The sequence below is a fragment of the Rhagoletis pomonella genome, unplaced genomic scaffold, assembly GCF_013731165.1.
Source record: "Rhagoletis pomonella isolate Grant_MI unplaced genomic scaffold, Rhpom_1.0 Rhpom_scaffold_00005, whole genome shotgun sequence".
NCBI lineage: Eukaryota > Metazoa > Arthropoda > Insecta > Diptera > Tephritidae > Rhagoletis > Rhagoletis pomonella.
The window spans coordinates 49,762,245-49,782,746 of NW_023458559.1; the positions used below are offsets into that span (position 1 = coordinate 49,762,245).

At 35.7% G+C, this 20,502-nt stretch overlaps 4 protein-coding genes across 8 annotated transcripts in view; 2 read left to right on the top strand and 2 right to left on the bottom strand.

Moving 5' to 3' along the window:
• Positions 1 to 17,007, top strand: part of LOC118739124 (procollagen-lysine,2-oxoglutarate 5-dioxygenase-like) — a 31,513-nt gene extending 14,506 nt beyond the window's left edge. Inside the window, exons 4-11 of the mRNA XM_036470287.1 lie at positions 72 to 609; positions 668 to 799; positions 870 to 991; positions 1,446 to 1,547; positions 1,617 to 1,742; positions 12,137 to 12,263; positions 15,816 to 16,250; positions 16,338 to 17,007. Coding sequence (XP_036326180.1) covers positions 72 to 609; positions 668 to 799; positions 870 to 991; positions 1,446 to 1,547; positions 1,617 to 1,742; positions 12,137 to 12,263; positions 15,816 to 16,250; positions 16,338 to 16,622 — 1,867 coding nt within the window. The 3' untranslated portion in view covers positions 16,623 to 17,007. The remainder of the gene's footprint in view (positions 1 to 71; positions 610 to 667; positions 800 to 869; positions 992 to 1,445; positions 1,548 to 1,616; positions 1,743 to 12,136; positions 12,264 to 15,815; positions 16,251 to 16,337) is intronic.
• Positions 1 to 20,502, top strand: part of LOC118739122 (sodium-dependent phosphate transporter 1-A-like) — a 441,416-nt gene that overhangs the window by 84,109 nt on the left and 336,805 nt on the right. The window lies entirely within an intron of this gene.
• On the bottom strand, positions 3,695 to 5,119 carry LOC118739132 (immunoglobulin domain-containing protein oig-4-like). The gene is made up of 4 exons (XM_036470297.1): positions 4,666 to 5,119; positions 4,525 to 4,596; positions 4,174 to 4,323; positions 3,695 to 4,098 (listed from the first exon to the last, which is right to left on the bottom strand). The coding sequence occupies exons 1-4, from the start codon at positions 4,765 to 4,767 to the stop codon at positions 3,940 to 3,942; spliced, it is 483 nt and encodes a 160-aa protein (XP_036326190.1). The 5' UTR covers positions 4,768 to 5,119; the 3' UTR covers positions 3,695 to 3,939.
• Positions 7,695 to 11,639, bottom strand: LOC118739131 (immunoglobulin domain-containing protein oig-4-like). 2 transcript variants are annotated; one of them, XM_036470296.1, is made up of 6 exons: positions 11,535 to 11,639; positions 8,532 to 8,638; positions 8,392 to 8,473; positions 8,148 to 8,215; positions 7,954 to 8,029; positions 7,695 to 7,877 (listed from the first exon to the last, which is right to left on the bottom strand). In XM_036470296.1, exons 1-6 carry the CDS (start codon positions 11,599 to 11,601, stop codon positions 7,795 to 7,797), a joined length of 483 nt encoding a protein of 160 aa, XP_036326189.1. In that variant the 5' UTR covers positions 11,602 to 11,639; the 3' UTR covers positions 7,695 to 7,794. The 2 variants fall into 2 exon arrangements, with proteins under 2 accessions (XP_036326189.1, XP_036326188.1); XM_036470295.1 differs by lacking the exon at positions 11,535 to 11,639 and adding an exon at positions 11,019 to 11,448.

Here is a 20,502-nt window from a genome sequence, read left to right on the forward strand (position 1 = left end):
ATAATTTTTTCCTTAATATGTTCACGCATTTAATTTTGCATTACTCTCCCAACCTCTCTTACCATCCGTAGCTACGATGTCGTCTTCACTGCCGACCTTAAGGAAATCTATCAGAAATTCAAAGAATTCGGCGCTAAAGTGCTCTTCTCTGCAGAGAAATTCTGTTGGCCTGATGAAAAATTGGCCTCAAAATATCCACCGGTTTCAGAGGCCAACGCATCGCCCTACCTCAACTCAGGCGCATTCATCGGTTATGCGCCGGAAGTCTATAGCATTTTAAGTGACGCCGCAATAAAGGATGATGACGATGATCAGCGCTACTATACGAAAATATTCCTTGATACGGAAAAGCGCAAAAAGCTGGGAATACAATTGGATACGCAATCACGCTTGTTCCAGAATTTGAATGGCGCGCGTGAAGATGTTAAGCTAAATGTGGATTTGGACTCGAATGAGGGTAAATTGCAGAATATTAATTTCATGACTGAACCGAGCATTATACATGGAAATGGACCCAGCAAGATGGAATTGAATGCATTCGCTAATTATTTGGCGAAAACTTTCAAGGGAGATTGTCTGATATGTCAGGAAAATCGGCTGGAATTGGATGTAAGTGTGTGTGTTTATGTGCAGCTTTAGAAGTATTTTTAAATACGAATGTTTACAGGAAAATAACCTACCCGTAATTTCGCTAGCGCTCGTAATTGCACAAGCAGTGCCTTTCTTCGATATGTTTTTGCAGAAAATCGAAGACCTCAACTATCCTAAGGAGAAATTGCATTTATATATTTACAGTAACGTCAGTATGAGCTGCAATGTTTATAATTTTTATTTTCAGTATATGTAAAAATAATGCCTTCCAATAACAGCAAAAACTCCACGATGATATGGCAAAATCGTTCCTGAAGCGGCTGGAGCATGAATATCGCAGCGCAAAGATTGTGCTGTCCAACGATGAATTGAATGAGCAGCGTGGTCGCGAGCTAGCACTGTAAGATTTAATATACAGTGAAACCTCGATATAACGAACCTTGATAAAACGGAAAACTTTAATATACAAAATTTTTGCTGGGTCTCCTGAAAAAAAAACCTCATTTTGCAAAATTTTCCATAGATATTATGAAGAAATTTTAAACATGAAAACGTTCGGAATATATTGACGGTTAAAGTCCCATTGGTAAAAGCCTCTATATTACGAAGTGTCGACTCAATAGCCTCTATATAACGCAATGTGGATTCAATAGCCTCTACATAGCGAATTCTGAACATGTTGACGGTTAGAGTCACGTTATAAAATTCCAAAATTCTGAATTTTTCGTTGGTTATTCAATAAACCATAGATATAATGAATCGTTTGTCCAACCCTTTCAACTTCGCTATACCGAGGTTTCACTGTACAATGTGTGCTTTCACTTTTTACTAATTTGTATTCTTTTACTGCACAGACAACAAGCCAAACAAAAACAATGCGATTATATATTCTTTGTGGATGCTGCTGTGCAAGTGGATGATCCACAATTGCTGCGCGAATTATTAATAATGAATAGGTGCCTACTTTTGATTAAGATAATTGCCTATTTAGTAAAACAAGCTAATATTATTTTATTTCATGTCAGACAATTCGTTGCGCCAGTGGTGAGCAAGTACGATGAATTATGGAGCAATTTTTGGGGTGCACTCTCTGATGGTGGCTACTATGCGCGCTCACATGATTACGTGGACATTGTGAAGGGCTCATTTACGTGAGTAAAATGGTTGGCTTTTTATTAAAATTTGTTTTAGAAAAAAATGCACAACTCATGCAACAAACTCCTACGTACATACATATGTACATTTCGAGGGCTTATATTCAATACCCTCTATCTGCAATTTCGATGAAAATGAGTTTTTGATGGTAACGTGAGCTCCGATTAATCCTTCAGCCATGACAATAATGTCAAACTTAAAATATAGCTTTAATGGTATTATATTCTTATTTTGAAAATTCCACTTTCTGCAATAATATTTTGCTATAAGAGCAAAATCCTCCATCTACACAATCTTGCTGGAAATTTATTTTTATTAACGTTTTTGTGGCAAGTAAGTTACAAGTGCCTATGTATGTATGTATGTACATATATGTTACCGGTAAAATCCAATCTTAGGTCAAACTAGTTTTGCCCAGGCTAAACTAGTTCTACCTAATGCGACATATCTGTCCAACCGAAAACAAATTTGATACAACAAAAAAATCTTCCATATCCCGTCAAACATAGAGCCATTAAACTCTATTACTCCATTCTATCTCAAGGGTCACCAAGAGTGGAAAACTGCTATTATTATTCCTATTGCCAAACTAAATAGAAAAAAATTCATTAGTTTCTAACTACAGACCCATTTCCCTCCTCCCCTCCATATCTAAAGTATTACGCTGTAAAAATGGTGAGAGGATGTACAATGTTGTTAAGTATTTCCTTTACAACCGGAAGTTCGCTGTTCGGGTCAATAACTGTTATTCAAAAACTGTTCCTCTCTTTAATGGTGTTCCACAAGGATCACCACTTTTGGTTATTTTATTCAATATAGCGTCTGGGAAAGTTTGTTTGGTCCAAATCTTCAAGGGCTAAGATTTCGGTTTTTTCACATATGCAGAAAACACAAATGTATACATGCAACCCTATCCGTGTATGACACTCCTATACACTATACTGACACATTGAAAATATTGGGAATAATTTTTGACAATAAACTTACTTTTAAGCAGCACTGTGATAATGTAAGATTAGGCTTACTTGCTAGACTAAATATTATAAAGTTTTTATCATCCAAGTATTTTTTAGTTCATATAACTACACTGGTAAATGTAATTATATTATGAACAATTTACCTTGTACTCGTAATTTACGGACACTGCCCAAAAGTATCTTAAACTCCTTACCATGCAGCAGTCAGAAGAACCATAACCATGGGGTAAAGTACAGCACAAAGATGCTCATCCTAAAGATTGTTCGCTGCAGAAATGAGACCTTATTCTTTGACGTCTAATCCTGCTTTCCACAAAAAAACCAATGAAGCAAGCAATCAGGTTTATTTCGTATATTACGCTACATCAAAGATTTGGACATCATATCTACTCCGATGCCTATTTAAGTAAAAACTCTACCGCAAGGACATTTGCCCAGTTCCATACTCATAAATAATCTTGGAGCTTCTTTTCACAGATACGATACCGACTGTTCTTTAACGTTAACAAAAGGGTTTACAATTGTCGTCGGTGCTTTTCCCGCGTACTGCTCGGCATTTACAATTGCTAGAAGCTGTACCTTTCGCCTCTAAAAACGAAGGAAATTTCCTCATATGCACGGACTGTAAATCAGCCATCGAAACACTCTTTAACAGTGCTAATGATTCTCATATAATTTCGAAATCACGTGAAATACTCTTTCGACACAAAAACACCATTAAAATTATGTGTTTACCTGGGCACGTCGGAATAGAAGGGAACGAGTTTGCAAACCAATGATTTATGTGTTAAAAACTTAGTTTAACATAACATTTACATCTAAAGAACTGACATTTTCATTATTCTGCAAAACCCGCTATCAGCACATTTTTTTTATATAAATAGTTACAATTCGAATTGCAATAACCTCTATCTGATTTTGAAACTAAAATAAAATGAATGAATGAATGAATTAAAGGTAAAATCCTAGTTTTAATATATAGCGTGAATTTTTAAGACATGCGTAGGGACTTAAAATTATTAATACTTTTAAAAATAGCTGTCAAAATAGTTTTTTTGCTCTCCTGAAAAATTGAGGTTTTGCAGATAGAGGGTATTGAATATCAGCCCTCGATTTGTTATTTTATTTTAGTACTCTTATTTTTCTTAAATATGCTACATATGCAACTGAGTATGAAAAATTGTATAGACTTATAAAAATGTAAATACTCCCTAACTTAATCGAAAGCAATCGAGAAATCTGTCTTAAAGCTGCGCCGATCTATCGAGTACATATTATCGGCGGTGCATTCATAGAGCCCGGCATCCATTTGTGTGGCTGGATCGATTTCGATTTTCGATTTCACTCTATCATCGCCAATGCGCCACTCGTGCACCTGCAAAAACAACATAAAACCAAAAAAAAAACTGAATTTAAGGTCTTGAAACGGCGTATATGTAATTATACTCACATGCATGTAGAGATGTTGAAAAATCTCCGTGCCATCCTTATACCAAGTGATGTGTGGACGCGGATTACCTTTAGCCACACAAAGAAAAGCGATTTTATGACCCAAAACGTATTCATAATCGAAATGTGAGGCTTGTAGAATTTTTGCGCCCTGCAAAGAGAGGATGTAGCTATCAAAATTCGTTGTTTTCGTATGATTAGCAGCAGAGCGTGGCCTTGCATGTTGCCTTTCACTCATAACAATATGCAAGTGTTTATTACATTACAAAATTAAATTGAACTATTAAAATTTTCTAATTGCATCCACAGAAAAGTGAATAAAAGATTTCAAATCACTTCAGCTTACACTTACATTGTTATTATTGTAATACTGATCCGATTCAGGATCACGATATTTGCCTGTTATGGGTAAACCAATTTGTACCTGCGAATTATAGACAACAAATTTTTTTTTAAACACTAAATATTTTCATATTTTTTTTGAAACTCATACTCTCGATTTGGTGCGTCCTCGGCCACGTCCACGTCGGCCATCACACACTTGACAGCTCAACATTAACACACCCAGACAAATCACGAGCAATTTAACATTCATTATTTTGTAGCAATTGATTAAAAGTGGAAGTGATATTTATATATATATTTTTTTTTTTTTTAATTTCTTCGCACTTGTTTAGCTGAAAATTCTCAAACTACTATCAATACAAAGTATTCAAAGTGCGTGCTAAATTTTCTTGCAAATTTAATTAAATTTTTAATGTTTTGTTTGAATTTCTATACGGCTCGGTGCTCGCTTCGGCTCGGCTCGAGTGTGCTAACACTTTAACGCGCTGTACGCTCGCCCGTTTCGATCGCTGCCGCCTTGTAACGCTTTCTGTACGCTCCAACTAAATAAATACGACTAAGCGCATAAAATATTTTGCATTTGCAATGAATTAAGCCTTTCGAGTCTGAACCCAAAAAAGCAAAAAAAAGAAGAGAATAATGTTAATGATGCGCTAGCTGCTGCATGTGACCGAGAGATGATGGTAGGGTCTCGTAATGCTGCGCAGCATGTTGCTGCTTAAATTTACAAACAATTTAGTAGGGGTGTAGTGTAATTTTTTTTTGTCTACACTTTTGCACCTATCTATATTTGCAGCTGGATATCTCATTTCGTACTCTTGTCCATGCTATCCATGTGCATGTGGGGTGCTTATAGAATATTCTCAATATTTCTATGCAAGCTTTGCAGATGAAATAACAAGTGCCAACTATCCGCTTTTTAGTTTAGTTGTGCGGGTAATTTTAAATTTGCAATTTTTATTTATGTATGTTTTTTTTTTTCAATTCGGTTTCAACTACTTTGCAGCACAGTGTGTTGCATATTAATTTAAGCGATTTCAGGTACTAAAAATAGTTTGAAATGATAGCTATGGCCTGACGTAAGGGAATGATACCTGTGTATATTTGGGCGTTAAGACTCAAGATTGCCTCAAAATGAGTGGCAAGACTCCTTTAAAACAAATGCAATAAGTAAATGTCTCGAATTTGTATACTCCTTTTGCTCAAAAAAACAATTTGTGTCTTGGAAGTATGAAAAAGCATCTGTGAAGTCCAGAACGCAAGCGTATTCAAAAGAAACATGCTGACTTTGAAGTTGTGTAAACCAAATTCATTTTAAAGTAGTTGAAATTAATTGCAGTCGACTTGCTGCTTGCACACAATTCAAACTGAACATTTGAAAGCACAGGGGAACTTTTCGGCAAAAGCCGTTCAGTTTATGCCACTCCAAACAAAAAAGAAAGGTGAAAGTAATGCATAGTGATTCTCAAAAAAGACTTCCGGAAGGGATTTTAGCTCCTGATATTATCTACTGGGTAGTAAAAGCGCTCGTGATTAACTTTGTTGATTTACAACTAATTTGTTTCGAATGATTTGTGGCTGTGGTAAGGTACTTACATAAGTATTAACTATAAAATATCCACAACACCTGTATAGCACAATTTTAGGTGGTCGAATGATTATTTTATAGGAATTCCAAAAAGTCGCCTTATATTTTTTTCATTAGTTTAGGACTTGTTAGAATATTTATAGTTTATTAGGGGTGCCAGTTACTGTCGAAATTCGACCGTTTTTCTAGTTTTTAAGACCCTTGGAGACGTTTTCTAACTTTGAAGGTCTTGTCGATAAATTTTCTATGATTTTATTCATATCGATAATTTAATGAATTTCAAAAACACTAAAATCCCATAACTCAATAAAATTCGATAACTCGACTAAATTTGATAATTTTCGATAAATTTAGATAACTGTGCATTTTGGGGGCTCGATAAATTTCAATAACTCAAAAATGTATATATCTCGATATAAATCGATAACTCGATACAAATATAAATTTCGATAACTCGGTTAATTTTGATAGCTCCATATTTTTCGATAGCTATCGGAAAATTTCGATAGCTCGCTACCCTCTAGTAACACAATCAAATTCGATAACCAGTGATAACTCGAAACACTTCTATAACCATAAAATTCCGATAACTCGATATAGTTTTTAAATTTAAAAAAATTCGATTCGATAAATCAACAAATTCGAGTACATCAATAAATATCGGTAACTCGATAAGTTGAAAGAAGTCCATACATTACGATAACTCTAAATTTCGTTAGCTGTATAAATAATGATAATTTAGTAAATATCGATAACTTGATAAATTTCATTAACTTGACAAATTTCATTAATCCCATAAATTTGTATAGCTCGATAACTATCCGCAAATTGCGACAACTCGATACGTTGCGATAACTCAATAACATACATATTCGAATGCTGCTGTTTCCAGTTTTTTACGTTACTATTTTTGATCAATGAAACGTTTGGATTAAATTGTATAACTTCATTTCAAGGTTTTATAAAAAATTTGAATTTCAAATGCAAATTTTGTTTACTATTTTCGTTTTTATTTTTCAAAATTCTTATTTTTAATATTTTATGCTTTTCAAGGGTTTTTAACCTTAAATATTTTTATTTTATTTTTGTATTTTTTTAAATTTTTGTACCAATTTTATTTCTTAATAATATTTTTTTATCCAATTTGCTTCGCTAATTACAAGAATAATTCCACTGTTATTCGCTTAACCCCATAAACTCTTTCACACATTCAAAAAAAAAAAAAAAAAAAAAAATACACATCCCCTTCACTGCCCTAGCCGACCTAAAGCAGCAATAACAATCCAAGCGGTCAACTGAAAAATCTCCTGAATTAAATAATTGAAGCAATTTGTCGCCAAACGCTCTCGTACTGCAAAAAATAAAACGAATCTAGGTTTATAGTACACGTAGTTGCTGATAGACGACATAGGAAATCTGCGTAAGACTGTATCCATGGGCAAGTTTAAAATAAGCTCAGCTCATTTGTTTGTTGACGATATTGTATATTAAACAAAATTGCGCTGCATATTTAGAATTGCCGCGCTAAAGGTTTGAATCAAAATGTTCCACTAGATCAGGCAAATTATTCCATCAAACAAACAAACGTAGAAAATTGTTTAGAATTGTATGCATTTGCATTCGTATGCGCGGAAGATTTTAGTTTTCTAGAAAATTTTCAATTTATACAATAAGTAAATTACTGCTATACTAAAAATTTATCATAACATAATCCGTGCGAAAACCGCGTCTATCGATGGCGTAAATATTATCCGCCTGGCATTCGTAGTAGCCTGTAAATTAGTAGAAATGAAGAGTTTATTCAAAATGAATGAAGAATAAGGTGGTAATATAAAATGGTAGACGTACCTGCATCCATTTGTGTGGTCGGATCGATTTCCATTTTAGATTTTATAATATCGGCATCAATGTGGGACTCGTGCACCTGTGCAAGGGTAGCAACAATTAAGAAATATAGTAGGTGAATTCATTAAGTAATACGTTTTAAGCAAATTATTTCATGCAGTAATGACCGTTAGTTCTTCGAATTTTCCTGAACTCACCTGGAAAAATCGATGCTGATACAATTCAGCGCCATCTTTGAACCAAGTGATTGTGGGACGTGGATTGCCTGTTGAAGATAAAAATGAAGTTTATTTTAACTTAGCTTGAGCTGCTGAAGTTATGTATTTTTGGGTGCCCTAAAAAAGCCCTAATCAAAAATTGTATGCGACTGATGAAATTTTGTAATTTAATACCCCATTTTTTAGTATAGATTAATCTTTTATAAAACAGAGTTTCACTTGCCCTGCGCCATGCAAAAGAATGTGATTTTCCGTCCCAGCGTATAGTCCAATTCAAAGTGGGATGATTTTATAATTTTAGCGCCCTAAAAAAATAATTTTATTGAAATATATGTAGTTTGAGTACAAATTGTTGTATTTTACATTTTCATGATCGTAATAATTGACGGCATCCTGTGAGCGATGTTGTATCACAACCGGTTTTTTGCCTGTGTAATTTCTGCGCAGCACGCCGCGTGCGCCAACGGTTCCTGGGAAGAGAGGGGAAAAGTGAGAAAAGGGTTTTTTATAAAAATGAATAATTTATTTATTTATTTATTTTAAATAAAATAAAAATGAAAAATTAAAGACGTAAAATTAGGAATGAAAAGCAATGTGTACGGATTTGACTTGGAGTTGGCGTTAGAGCTTCATTTTGCTTTCGTAAAATTATATTTTTTAATCTTTTCATCAAATATCAAGTTTTAGATATTAAAATTTGTTCAAATAAAATAAATTTAAAAAATTTGAAAAAATGTCAAAAATAAAAGATTTAGCAAATTAAAAAAAAATAATAAAAATGAGGCGTACGAATCGAAAAATTGAAATTTCGCATAGAAAATGATAGGAAAGTTTCATGATTTTCGGCTCCCCAATATATAAAAAGTACAAAAAAGTTAGAAATAAAGTAAAAAAAAACAATAAAAATGTTGAAAAACAAATAAAAGAATAATTAAATAAAAGTAGAAAGTTAAAAAGAATATAAAGAATATAGTTAAAATTAAAATCAATGGGGTTTTCTGCATAAATCAATATTTTCTTCTTATTTTTTTAATAAAAATATTCTAGAATTCGTAAAGAGGTAGAACTTTTAAATTATATTTGTACAAAATTAGAGTTGAAACCTTAGAATTTTAAGTTTTTTTTTGTAAATTATTTTGTTTTTTCAAAAGCTTATTTTGAGTTTCAAGAAATTTATTTTTCAAGTCTTGTTTTCATTTAAGATTTTTTTTCGAAATCTTGAACTATATATTATTTTGCAAAATTAATATTCAAATATTAATATTTCGCATCTCTTTTTTATCGAGAAAATTTCATAAGCTTATGTTTTAATTACAATAGTATTGTTTAAAAATTCTTTCATTCAATAAATTTTCATTCGATTTTTGTAGCTGGATAGCTTAAGCGGTAGACCGTATCAGAAAAAAGGTTCGTCGTACAGCTTCGAATCAAAAGTCTTTTTCCAAAGCAATTTTTTAAGATTTTTTTTCGCCGAACGTAGGGATAGCATTTTGTAATTTTTCCTCATATCTTCACCATTTATGGTTGGAACTTAAAGTTTGATATATCGTTGTTTTTGTATCGAGTAAAAAATTTGTTTTGGCTCCATAGTTCATTGACCTCAAGTACTCCGTTCCAGTACTTACCTACCTGATCTCAGTTTTTATCATCCCGACGTATCACCCTAGTGGCAGGAAATTAAAGCTCACCAAAAATCATTAGCTTTTGCAAGGAACTTTTTCGATTATTCCATTATTAATAAATTATTAATAAAATTCTTTAGGCGGAAGCTAGGTTCGGATTTTTTTTCGAAATACTTTATCGGGCAGGTTCTGCAATTCACTTCCGAGTGAATTTGAGTCAAATTCGCTTTGAATTCAAATTGCCAGGGGTTGAAATTCACTAGAAAATGAATTGCGGAACCTGCATGTAAATATATTCAGCGACGTACGGCGAACTTTTTTTTTGCTTGTTTGTTTCTAAGGTGGTACGCTCTAATGTACATATGTATGTATATCTTTTTCCAAAATTAATGATTAGGTATTTTTAGTAGTTTTCTTCCTTTTTAATAATTTTTTTTTTTAAATGCAAAAAGAAAGTTCTTTAAGAAATGTGCTTTTGTTTAAAAAATCCAATCCAATCCAATCGAAATTTTTAAGCTAAAGCTTTTTGGTTATAGTTGTTTTTTGCGAAAAAAAGTGCTATGCCTTCTTGAAATCATAACTTTTGTTCGTTTTTTAAATTTATATTTTTAATTTATAGCTTTTATTCGGGTTTTAAAACTTATATTTTTGAAAGAATTAAAAATATATATATAGCTTTTATTGGTTTTTAAAACTAATATTTTTAACTTCGAAAAAATTAAAAAAAATGTACTTTTATCCGTTTTTAAAACTTATATTCTTGATTTTGAAAATATTAAAAAAAAAATAATTTTATTCGATTTTAAAGCTTGTTTTTTATTTACAAAAATTAAAAAATTTGATTTCACTGAAAGCTTCAATTGATTTTTTTAAGTTCTAAAACATTTTTGCTTATAAAATATTTCACTATTGTTTTGAAACTTTCCTCTGTCTTCTAACTTTTAAATTTTGGTTTTATATACTCGTATATTTTTTTAGGTACTTGTTTTTTATATTTAAACAACGCTCGATCTTTTGCTTAAAAAACTCAAGGCATAAACTTAAAAATGACGAGTTTGTCATATAATCTTTTTTTAATGTTTATGCCTAAAAACAAATTTTAAGTTTTTTGAACTGCCATCAAACTTTCCTCGCTTCTCTTTAGTAATATTGTAGTTTTTCAAAAATATAATTTTAGTAAATTATTATTTAATTCTTAGATATTTATCTGCAATTTTCATTCACTTACGTTGCGCTTCGCTGTCGCACAGCAACAACAAATTTGTTAAAATCAAACAGACGTAAATAAAACTGCTGCTAAATGCAATGCGCATCTTTTTAATGATAATATTGTTGAATATTTATAACCAAATACTCTTAGGGTAAAATTTTGTTTGTAACTATTGTTTGTGAAACTTTTATAGTCCGTTTGGCGTTTTGCAATTTTTTTAATGCAATTTTTGTACTTTATTATTTTTTATCCAATTTCGCTTTTTTCTTTTAAGCAATATTCAATTTGAATTTCCAATTATGTTTTCAACTTTTTTTCATACAAAAATTGCTTTCCTTCAACTAACTATCACTGCACTGTATTTCGTATGTTAGCTCAACGGCATGTTTCTGCAACTACTGACTGACCGCGCGAAATGCATGATCCAACTGTGCGTCGTCGTCTTTATCATCATCACCATAATGCTACAACGTTCTCTTTGCATACATATATGTACATATACGTATGGACATACATACATGCGAGTACACCCACCTATGCTGCTATGCTCTGCTCCCACAATTTCAATTGTCACACTGGCGAATAACCGCTTTAGTGGCATCCAGCATACACTAATTCCTTCAATGGCTATAGGTTGTTTACACTCTGGCGGTAAATTAATAAATTGCCCTCTAGTACAAAAAAAAGAAGAAAATTAGACTCACTCACTTACTCTTTCATACCCGCTGTGGCACCCCCATATCCTTCGTAGTGATGATGACGATTTCGCGTTGGCTCTATGTGTCATTGGCTGCTTTATGAATTTGTTTACTTGCCATTTTGCGAAAAAATACGCAAATTTTTTATTTGTGTCCCCTTGTTTGCGTCCACTCAGATGAATTTGTTCTTTGATTCCTGCATCTACTCAACACATACGGACATATATATATAGTATATATGCAGCTGTTTTGTGTATTTTTGCAACATTTAACTTTTTTCCGTTATTTTATTTTTTCTTTGCATCACATTTTTTCTCAACACTCATATCATCATCTCCAGCATTGTTCCATATTTAGACACATCTTTATTCTTTTGCATTGCTTGTATACTTAAAATTATTTAATTTCGTTTGTATTCTCTTTTGCATTTCATTTTAGTGGCATGTGGAATGTCCCCTATGTGTCCAGTGTTTATCTGATTAAGAGCACCGCATTCAAATATATCTCGTATCAGCAGCGAGACTATGACCCCGATATGGCAATGTGCGAATCGCTACGCAAAGCTGTAAGTAAAAGCATAAATACAAACAAGTGTGTAACATGATACTTGAGGACAACTGCACTGATGGTGCGCGGCGAAACGTGATTAGCAGCGTGTTCATTGGTTTTGCAATCAATTTTTTTTGTTGGCTGTGAATTTTAAAAAGTCATTTATAGAAATATCAAAAACTGACCGTTGGTTGCACAGAATTATTTACTTAGCAAATATATAAAGAAGTAAAGAAGACGACCCGCGGTATGGTGCACAGACACCTGCCTAAGGCACGTCAGAAGGCATCTCCACAAACTAAAGGATGATGTCCGGCAATACTTGGTGCCACCACTGGGTCTGACTGTGTACAGACAAGTCATAAACGGCATCCACAGGGAGTCTGTCTCAAACTACACCAACTCCCGATCTGTGAATGCCGTTTTAGGAGAACTAAAACCAACCCTTGACGAAACAGAACTTCAACTGCCGCGGGAGGCCCGCACTAGGGTGGTCCTTAAACAAAGGAAGCAGATTCCTCTATGGAAAGTCAAAAAATTAAAATTATTATTTTTTTCTTATTATATCCAAAATCGATACTACCATAGCCGAAGTTATGACATACAAATTTTGGTCCCGATTCGGTCGGGTGAAGGCGTGGGCCAGAGGGGTAAAAGTTCATACCCTATGAAAACGTCTTAACTGACTCCAATTGGGACCAAAAAAAAGTCCATAGAGGCATCTGGCCTTTGACCCCTTTGCGACATGCCTTAACCGACTCCAATCGGAAACAAAATTTATATGTGATATCTTCGACTATGTTATTATCGATTTTGGATATTAGATGAAAAAATATTAATTTTAATGAGTCTATATAGTGGAATCTGTACTTTGCTCCCTCTGCGATACGCTTTAACCGTCTCCAATCGGGACCAAAACTTATATGTGATATCTGCGACTGTGGTATTACCGATAGAGGGGGTGAGACTGAAAAAGTCCTTCATTTGATTTTTAAGGACCACCCTAACCCGCACTACCACAACGCAACATCCCTCTTCCTCTGGTACTATCCTGTCGGGGTGGCACGCTTGCTGGGCCTTCCCTTAATTGAGTTTGACGACAATGATTGAGCGACAAACCGATCTAGGCAGGGCTAAGTAAGCCGCTACAACAACAACTCGAGGCTGGTGTGATTACTCTATAGCTAACCGCGAGCCCTGATGAGAGATTGATTATTTCTTTCGGTAGTCGCCCCTCATTGGAAGTAAGGGAATGTGCGAGTTATTTTAGCTGAAAACTTATGTATACTGTATCCGTTGATAGATAAAGCCAAGCGTCGTGTGATCAGAAGTCTGCACTAGCCGTCAAAAACCTAGATGCTACTTTCCGAAATTATGGTACCAAAGCCTTCAAAGTCTTCCGCTCTGACAATATATACATAGGCATGTTGGGGTTGAAACATGCGTAGACTATCCCACTAAGGTCTCTCAATGAAAATTGGGAAACCCGTCTACAAAGATGAGTTTTATCGCCCGATAACTCTCGAGGGCTTGCTATTCACGTACTTCACATACCATTTGAACCCAGCTAAGTACAAAATTGCATACATAAAGTGAAAAGTACTACCAGAAGATATTTAGGCCTTCCGCTTCCTCGCTAACAAATTTTTTGGCTAGCAATCGTCTTTTATTTTTCGAAATAAAACCTCTGATGCTATTTCCCTGATTTTTCTACCACAACGTTTGGACGATGAAATGTGTGTTATCCTGTGCTCAAAATAACAGATTTCTTTCCGCGCTTTCTCATTTCTTAACTGCAACGATTCCTATCCTTCCCCATAGGAAATCAACGTCCAGGATTTTGTACCTATAGCTATATTTCATAGCTTGCTCTTCTCCTCAGCAAACACAACACTAACGTTAAGAGCCGTAACAAATGTCTCAAGTCGCTCGCCTAATTTATTGCAGTGGACCAAGTTGCAGTCTTTTTAGTGATGAAGCATTGTGCTAGTACAATCTTCACCGATGAATTTAGGTCTATCTTGACCAGTGTAGCCATTTTAGTTATTTTTCAGCTAGATTGAAAAAGCTGTTTTTTCGCCGTTTAGCTAGAAAAGTTCCAATTTAGCTGCCTTTTCTAAGCTTTTTTTCTGAAAATCTTTTAGCTCTTTCTAGATGTTTTAAAAATTTAGGAAAAGTACGAATAAAAATATTCAACGAATAAACAATTAATCTTCACAAAATTGTAAAAAGCGATAAACGCAGATTGGATGTATGTACATATGCCTACCTATACTGTATGTGGCCTTAGCTGTGTTTGAGGGGACAAATAATCGATTATTGCAATGCTATGTTCATCACTAACATACTTGAGGCAAATTTTTCTGTTGGCGGGTGAATTGTTGAATATTTGCAAAACTGAAGAAATATGGAAAGGTATACATTTTCGAATGTAATTATTAACATTTACTATTCAATACATATTTCAAGAAAGTTTATATGCCTGCACCCCAAGGGAGTATTATCGAGGCAGACAATACAAGCCCAAGCAGTTCCGCGGAAGAGCAACCTCCGCCCAGAATTTTCCCTAATTGGGCAATTGTCAAAAATCTGCTTTTTTAATTAAAATTTATTTGTTATTGGATATAAGAAATATGTACCTATTTGCTGTGTTTTGTGAAAATTGCATTTATAATTTCCTTTAATTTTTAAGCTTTTGTTTAGTCTAACAATTATTTTACTAAGCTCTTTTTTTGTCCATTTAGCTGAATTGCTGAAAAAAATTCTGGCAACACTTCGCTTAACCTTTTGGGACATATATTTAATTAGGAATTCGTCTTCTAAAAGTGGAGGAAAAATATTGATTATAATTAATTTGTATGAACGGAACTATAGTATGGATTTACGGATCTCCACAAAAGTAGGTAGTTTAGCAGACCCTAATCAAACATGGCCACAGATGAATCTACTAGGTCCCTCCTACTTGTTAAAGCATTTATTTGTGCCCTGCACTAGTGACAAAATGCAAGCTTCAAAAGATTTATAACTAGCCCGAATCGGCAGCCGAATTTCAAATTGACTTTCTAACTTTCTAACTTTCTAAGTCACTTAAAAATTTCACGAATGGTTCATATTTTCGCTAGGTTTTATTCTTATTATCTGCGTATCTACCAAATTGAGTCTTAGTTTAGAAAGAGTTTTAGTCCGAGTTTAAATAGTTGATAGAGCGAGAGATGAGCCCATTTGCTTTTCTAAAAATGTCACCTGTTTAGCTGTTTGAGAAGTGCACATATACAAATAAAAAAGTAACAAAGATATAGCTACAGCATCCAATGTTGCGTATTTCTAGGCGCACCATTTGCTAGTAGAACCAAAGCAGTTGATAGTTATTACTGGGTTCTGCGTGATGTAACACGAACTTTTCACAGCAGACTGTTATGGGCGGGTCGGAAGAGTTATGGAATCAAAATGGCAAACTTGCTAATTGCTTGTCACCACTTAAACCAACCAACCTGTTAGGTCGCTTTGTTATTTTTTGACAAACAAATTCCTTATACTAATATCCATTCCACCATTTATTTTCCTTTAGGGCGTCTTCATGTATGTCACCAATCTACATGTCTACGGTCATTTGGTGAATGCTGATGGCTTCGATACTACAGTAGCTCGGCCCGATTTTTACACGCTATTCAGCAATAAGTACGACTGGGTACGCAAGTACATACATCCTAACTACTTTAAACAATTGGAACCCAATACGACCGTAGAACAACCATGTCCCGATGTATTTTGGTTCCAAGTAGGCACAGATGCCTTCTGTGATGATTTGGTAGCAATTGTGGAAAATTTCGGCAAATGGTCTGATGGCAGCAATAAAGATAGTCGGCTAGAGGGCGGCTACGAAGCGGTGCCAACACGTGACATACACATGAAACAGGTGGGACTTGATCCACTCTGGTTGAAGTTCCTCGATTTCATTGTGCGACCACTGCAGGAAAAGGCGTTCTTGGGATACTATCATAACGTAAGTGGCAGAGGAGCTGATTGTTCTTAGAAACTTGAATTTGTTATATGAAAAAAGTATTAAACATTTTTTTTTGTTTATTTACAGCCACCGCGCTCGCTTATGAACTTTGTGGTGCGTTACCGCCCAGACGAACAGCCTTCGCTGCGACCACATCACGACTCCTCGACATACACCATTAATATAGCCTTGAATTCCGTGGACGTAGATTATGAGGGTGGTGGCTGCCGTTTCTTGCGCTATAACTGTCAGGTGGATAAGACACGTAAAGGTTGGATGTTTATGCATCCAGGACGCCTGACACACTACCATGAGGGTTTGTCGGTGACCAATGGTACGCGTTATATTATGATTTCATTCGTGGATCCGTAAATGCGGCTTATAGGGAGGGAAGTGTTGAGGAAGTGTGCTCCAGCATGGGTCACTGAGATTTAGAAATTAAGCTTAAACTGCCATGTCCAAAGATTACCTTTAGTCGTTTTGTAATTGCTTACCCTGTAATTACACTCCTAAAAGCTTTCTTAGTTGTCGTCGAATCGAATTGTAAGAGACTACTTAATAGAAACACTACCAAACATGAACAAAGTCGTAAAAACTAAATACTATATCTATTTACGTACATACAATACATATAAATACAAATTTATACATACGTGAATATTGATGCCACTATGAACAAATGTAAACACTATTCGCATGCGAAATTTGCTGAATACTCGTCATCATGAATGAATTTAAATATATTTTACGAAACTGATTATCTCTTTATTTGTATGTATGTATGTAGTTGCTTATTTCTAGACCAAACTATCCCAATGAATTGAAACAGTTAATATGTATGTGTAATTTTTTATAACAATTTTATATTTACCTTAATAACTAGCTGATGTATGTGTTTGTTAAAAAGTGATTGATTTATAAGCAATAAAGAACAAATTTGTTTTATGTAAATCTACTCACACTTTTTGTATTGCTTTGGAGTTAAATTAGAGTATATCGTGTTGGAGAGTACCATAACATTTAAATATTTTTATCATGGAGAGTACAATATATTTTTTTGATTACTTAATAGTGTAAATAATACGTGCATTTATACTTTGACACACGCTGTTGCTCTTTCGACGAATTACTATAATTTGAAAATTTTTATTACTGTATGATTTCAATGTTGTTGTACATAACAACAGGCGCTATCTTACTTTAAGATCAATAGTTAAATGTATAAATTATCGTATGTTATTAGTCGTAATGAGAATAATAACATTGCTGATCGATGATTGCAGGGTGAGGGCCGAGAACTGGGATATACATATGTAAAATCTGTGAGAAAATAATGATTATCTCTCCGACACTGGGTACTCTTTCGATTAAATTCTGACTTGTAAATAGCTACTAGACGATGCCGAAAATCTCATCGCAGGCTCTTCTAAAAACGCTTATGCTAAAATTATTTTAGACGGCGCCAAATAAACCACCTTCTGCTCTTGGTGCTTCTAATACATTTTTGTTGTTGGTATATCGGCTTACTTAGCCCTGTCTAGATTTGTTTTCCCTAAATCGTTGTCGGCGAGCTGAACTAACGGAAGACTCGTCCAATGCGTTCAACTTCTCCCCGGCGACCACAAGAGCGCTACATATTTTATAACCCGCAGGCCAATTGCCTTGTATTTTGCCAACAAAGTTTCTTTGTCTTTTTCCCAAGTGCTGCCGGCGATTTGACGACTTTGTTGCTGCTATCTACTTTATTGGCAATTGCGGTTGTGTGCGCCGAGAAACAGAGTAGGCTGTCGAAGGTAACTCCGAGGATTTTTGGGTTGTTCTTTGTCGGATTTAATTCGCCGTCGGCCTGAATATCCAGTTGTAGCCTGACCTCATTCGTCCAGGTGGTAAAAATAAATGGTTGCTGAGGATTTTGCGGGAGAAGAAGCGAGAAAGTTCGCAGAGGTAACCGTGTACTTTTTTTTTTTTGTTTTTTTTTTCAAGAGGAATTAAACGCCATAATGGAGGCGGCTCGGTGGCTTATGACCTCCGGCCCTCCAGGACGGCCTATCTCTATCTATTCTGACAGCCAGGCTGCTATCAAATCTCTCAATTCTAACGAAGCAACGTCCAAAGTAGCCATCGAATGGAGGAAGACTCTCAACCTGCTGGCATCAAAATGCTCCTTGACTGTTGTATGGGTCCCCTGGGCAACTGCCTAGCCGACGAGCTGGCAAGGAGGGGGACGGAAATATCTGTAGTCAATTCTTCTCGGAATGCGGGCATACCTCTAACCACCTGCAAACACAGACTAAAGGCGAAACTCGTTGAGGAGGTAAATATAAGATGGGCTGTGGAAACCACCTGCCATATTACCAGGCAAATGTGGCCAAAGATTGATGTAAAGCGATCCATAGCTCTCACCCGGCTGGACCGCTCCTCTCTCAGATTAGTAGTCGGGGTAATCACCGGACACTGCCTGATGGGCACACACGGAAAGAGGTTAGGATACCTCACAACCGATTTCTGTCGCAGTTGCAGAGACGAGGGGGAGGTGGAGACCATCGAACACTATCTCTGCCATTGTCCCGCCCTGGCCAACATGCGCAACCAATTCTTCAACAAGTACTTTGTAGATTGTTTAGCCGATTTGAACTCGGCGAACGTTCTCGACTTTTTGTGCTATATAAAACGCACTCGGTGGTTCAATTACTAAGGGAGGGAAAGAAAGAAATGGCTTCGGCCAGTGGTATCACAACGGGCTTTTCCAGCCCACGTGTGCTCCGCGCTCTGCGCGGGGCAGCCACTCTAACCTAACCTAACCGTGTACTTTTGAGCACAGGTCATCAATTCCATTGCCCGACGTTATTATCGAGCAATCGTCAGCGTTCGAAATGATGGAGACTCTCGTTGCCACGACAGTCGGGTCTAAGTAAGGAAAGGCCCAGATTGATATGTGGCCAAGGATTGCACGGTCCAGAAATTACATGAATGAAAGAGCGCTGTGCTATATACCGACAACGGACTAGTTGAGTATGAAATAACGTCAGGTGTACCACAACAATATATTCTAGGACCTACCTTATACATACAGGTGCAACATTAATTGGCTTGGCGGATGATGTGTGTGTCGTTATAACAGCGAAGACACTTGCCATTGCGGAGAAATCCATAAAAGCAGCCGAGGATGCGTTAAGCGTAAACTCATTAACGCTAGCAGCGCAAAAGACGGAAGCTACTCTTATAAGCGGTCAGAAAAAGGTGGAAAAAGTATAAATTAGTGCAGGTGATGACATCATTGAGTCCAAGTGATTTGAAAAGTATCTCGGCGTCCTGGTTATTACCGCATTTGCTTCCGGGATCATTTGGAATAGAAGAAAGAAGCGACGGCAACAGCAGCCCAGTCTAGACTAATGGCCAAAGTCAGAGGACCAAGACAGCAGTATTAGCAGGTGTACTGTTATATCGATCGACAGTTTGGCTCGACGATTTCAATCGAGCATCCGAAATCCGGCACATTAATGGCTTAGAGTGTATTCGGATTTCCGAAACGTTTCCGAAGATGTAGCTCTTAAAATCGTGGGATTATGGCCACTCGATCTCGTGGCTTAAGATATGTACGAAACAAAAAATGTGGAGCAAAAGCATGCAGTGAAGCACAGTGATGGATACGGTGGGACAGAACAGCAAAGTGCAGTTTGACCTACCGCCTCATACAAAAAATACACTTGTTTCAGCAGGCATACCTTTATCGCTTCGGACATGTGCAAAACCTTTATTGCGGTCAGTGCAGACCAATGGTCATCTAAGATGCCGAGCACGTGTTTTTCAAATACCTCGCTTCCGTTCTATGAGGCCCGTACATAATAGTAAGCTTTGGCTCCTGTCTCACACCATAAAATCTGGTACCGTTAATGTTAAACAGCGATGAAGCATCGAAGGATGTTTGCCATATGTCTGCCCGAAGTGATGAAATAAATATCTCCGACGCAACCTAAAGTAGCAGTCTCCACAGTTTAAGTGAAACAGGCCTTATGTAAAGCGCGTTTTATTGAGCGTCACTTGTCATTAAGAGGGTGCGCTTTAAAAAATCTTATAAGCTGCATTAAATTGCTATGTATGTATATCTGGATGGTACTTTACTTAGATACGAACTTCTTAGTTTTTGTTTTAAGAGGAGGAAGCATCGAAAGCTTCTAGCTAACAGTGTGGGACTTTAATCCGAACTAACCTCCTACTATCCAAATACCGATCCCCCCGGTACCATTGTCAA

Coding starts and splice junctions, on each gene's coding strand:
- LOC118739132 (XM_036470297.1), bottom strand. CDS start 4,767: ATGAATGTTAAATTGCTCGTGATTTGTCTGGGTGTGTTAATGTTGAGC. Junction 4,324..4,524: donor AGTATTACAATAATAACAAT/GTAAGTGTAAGC, acceptor CTCTCTTTGCAG/GGCGCAAAAATTCTACAAGC. Junction 4,099..4,173: donor TTCAACATCTCTACATGCAT/GTGAGTATAATT, acceptor TTGTTTTTGCAG/GTGCACGAGTGGCGCATTGG.
- LOC118739131 (XM_036470295.1), bottom strand. CDS start 11,103: ATGCGCATTGCATTTAGCAGCAGTTTTATTTACGTCTGTTTGATTTTA. Junction 8,639..11,018: donor GTGCGACAGCGAAGCGCAAC/GTAAGTGAATGA, acceptor CTCTCTTCCCAG/GAACCGTTGGCGCACGCGGC. Junction 8,474..8,531: donor ATTATTACGATCATGAAAAT/GTAAAATACAAC, acceptor TTATTTTTTTAG/GGCGCTAAAATTATAAAATC.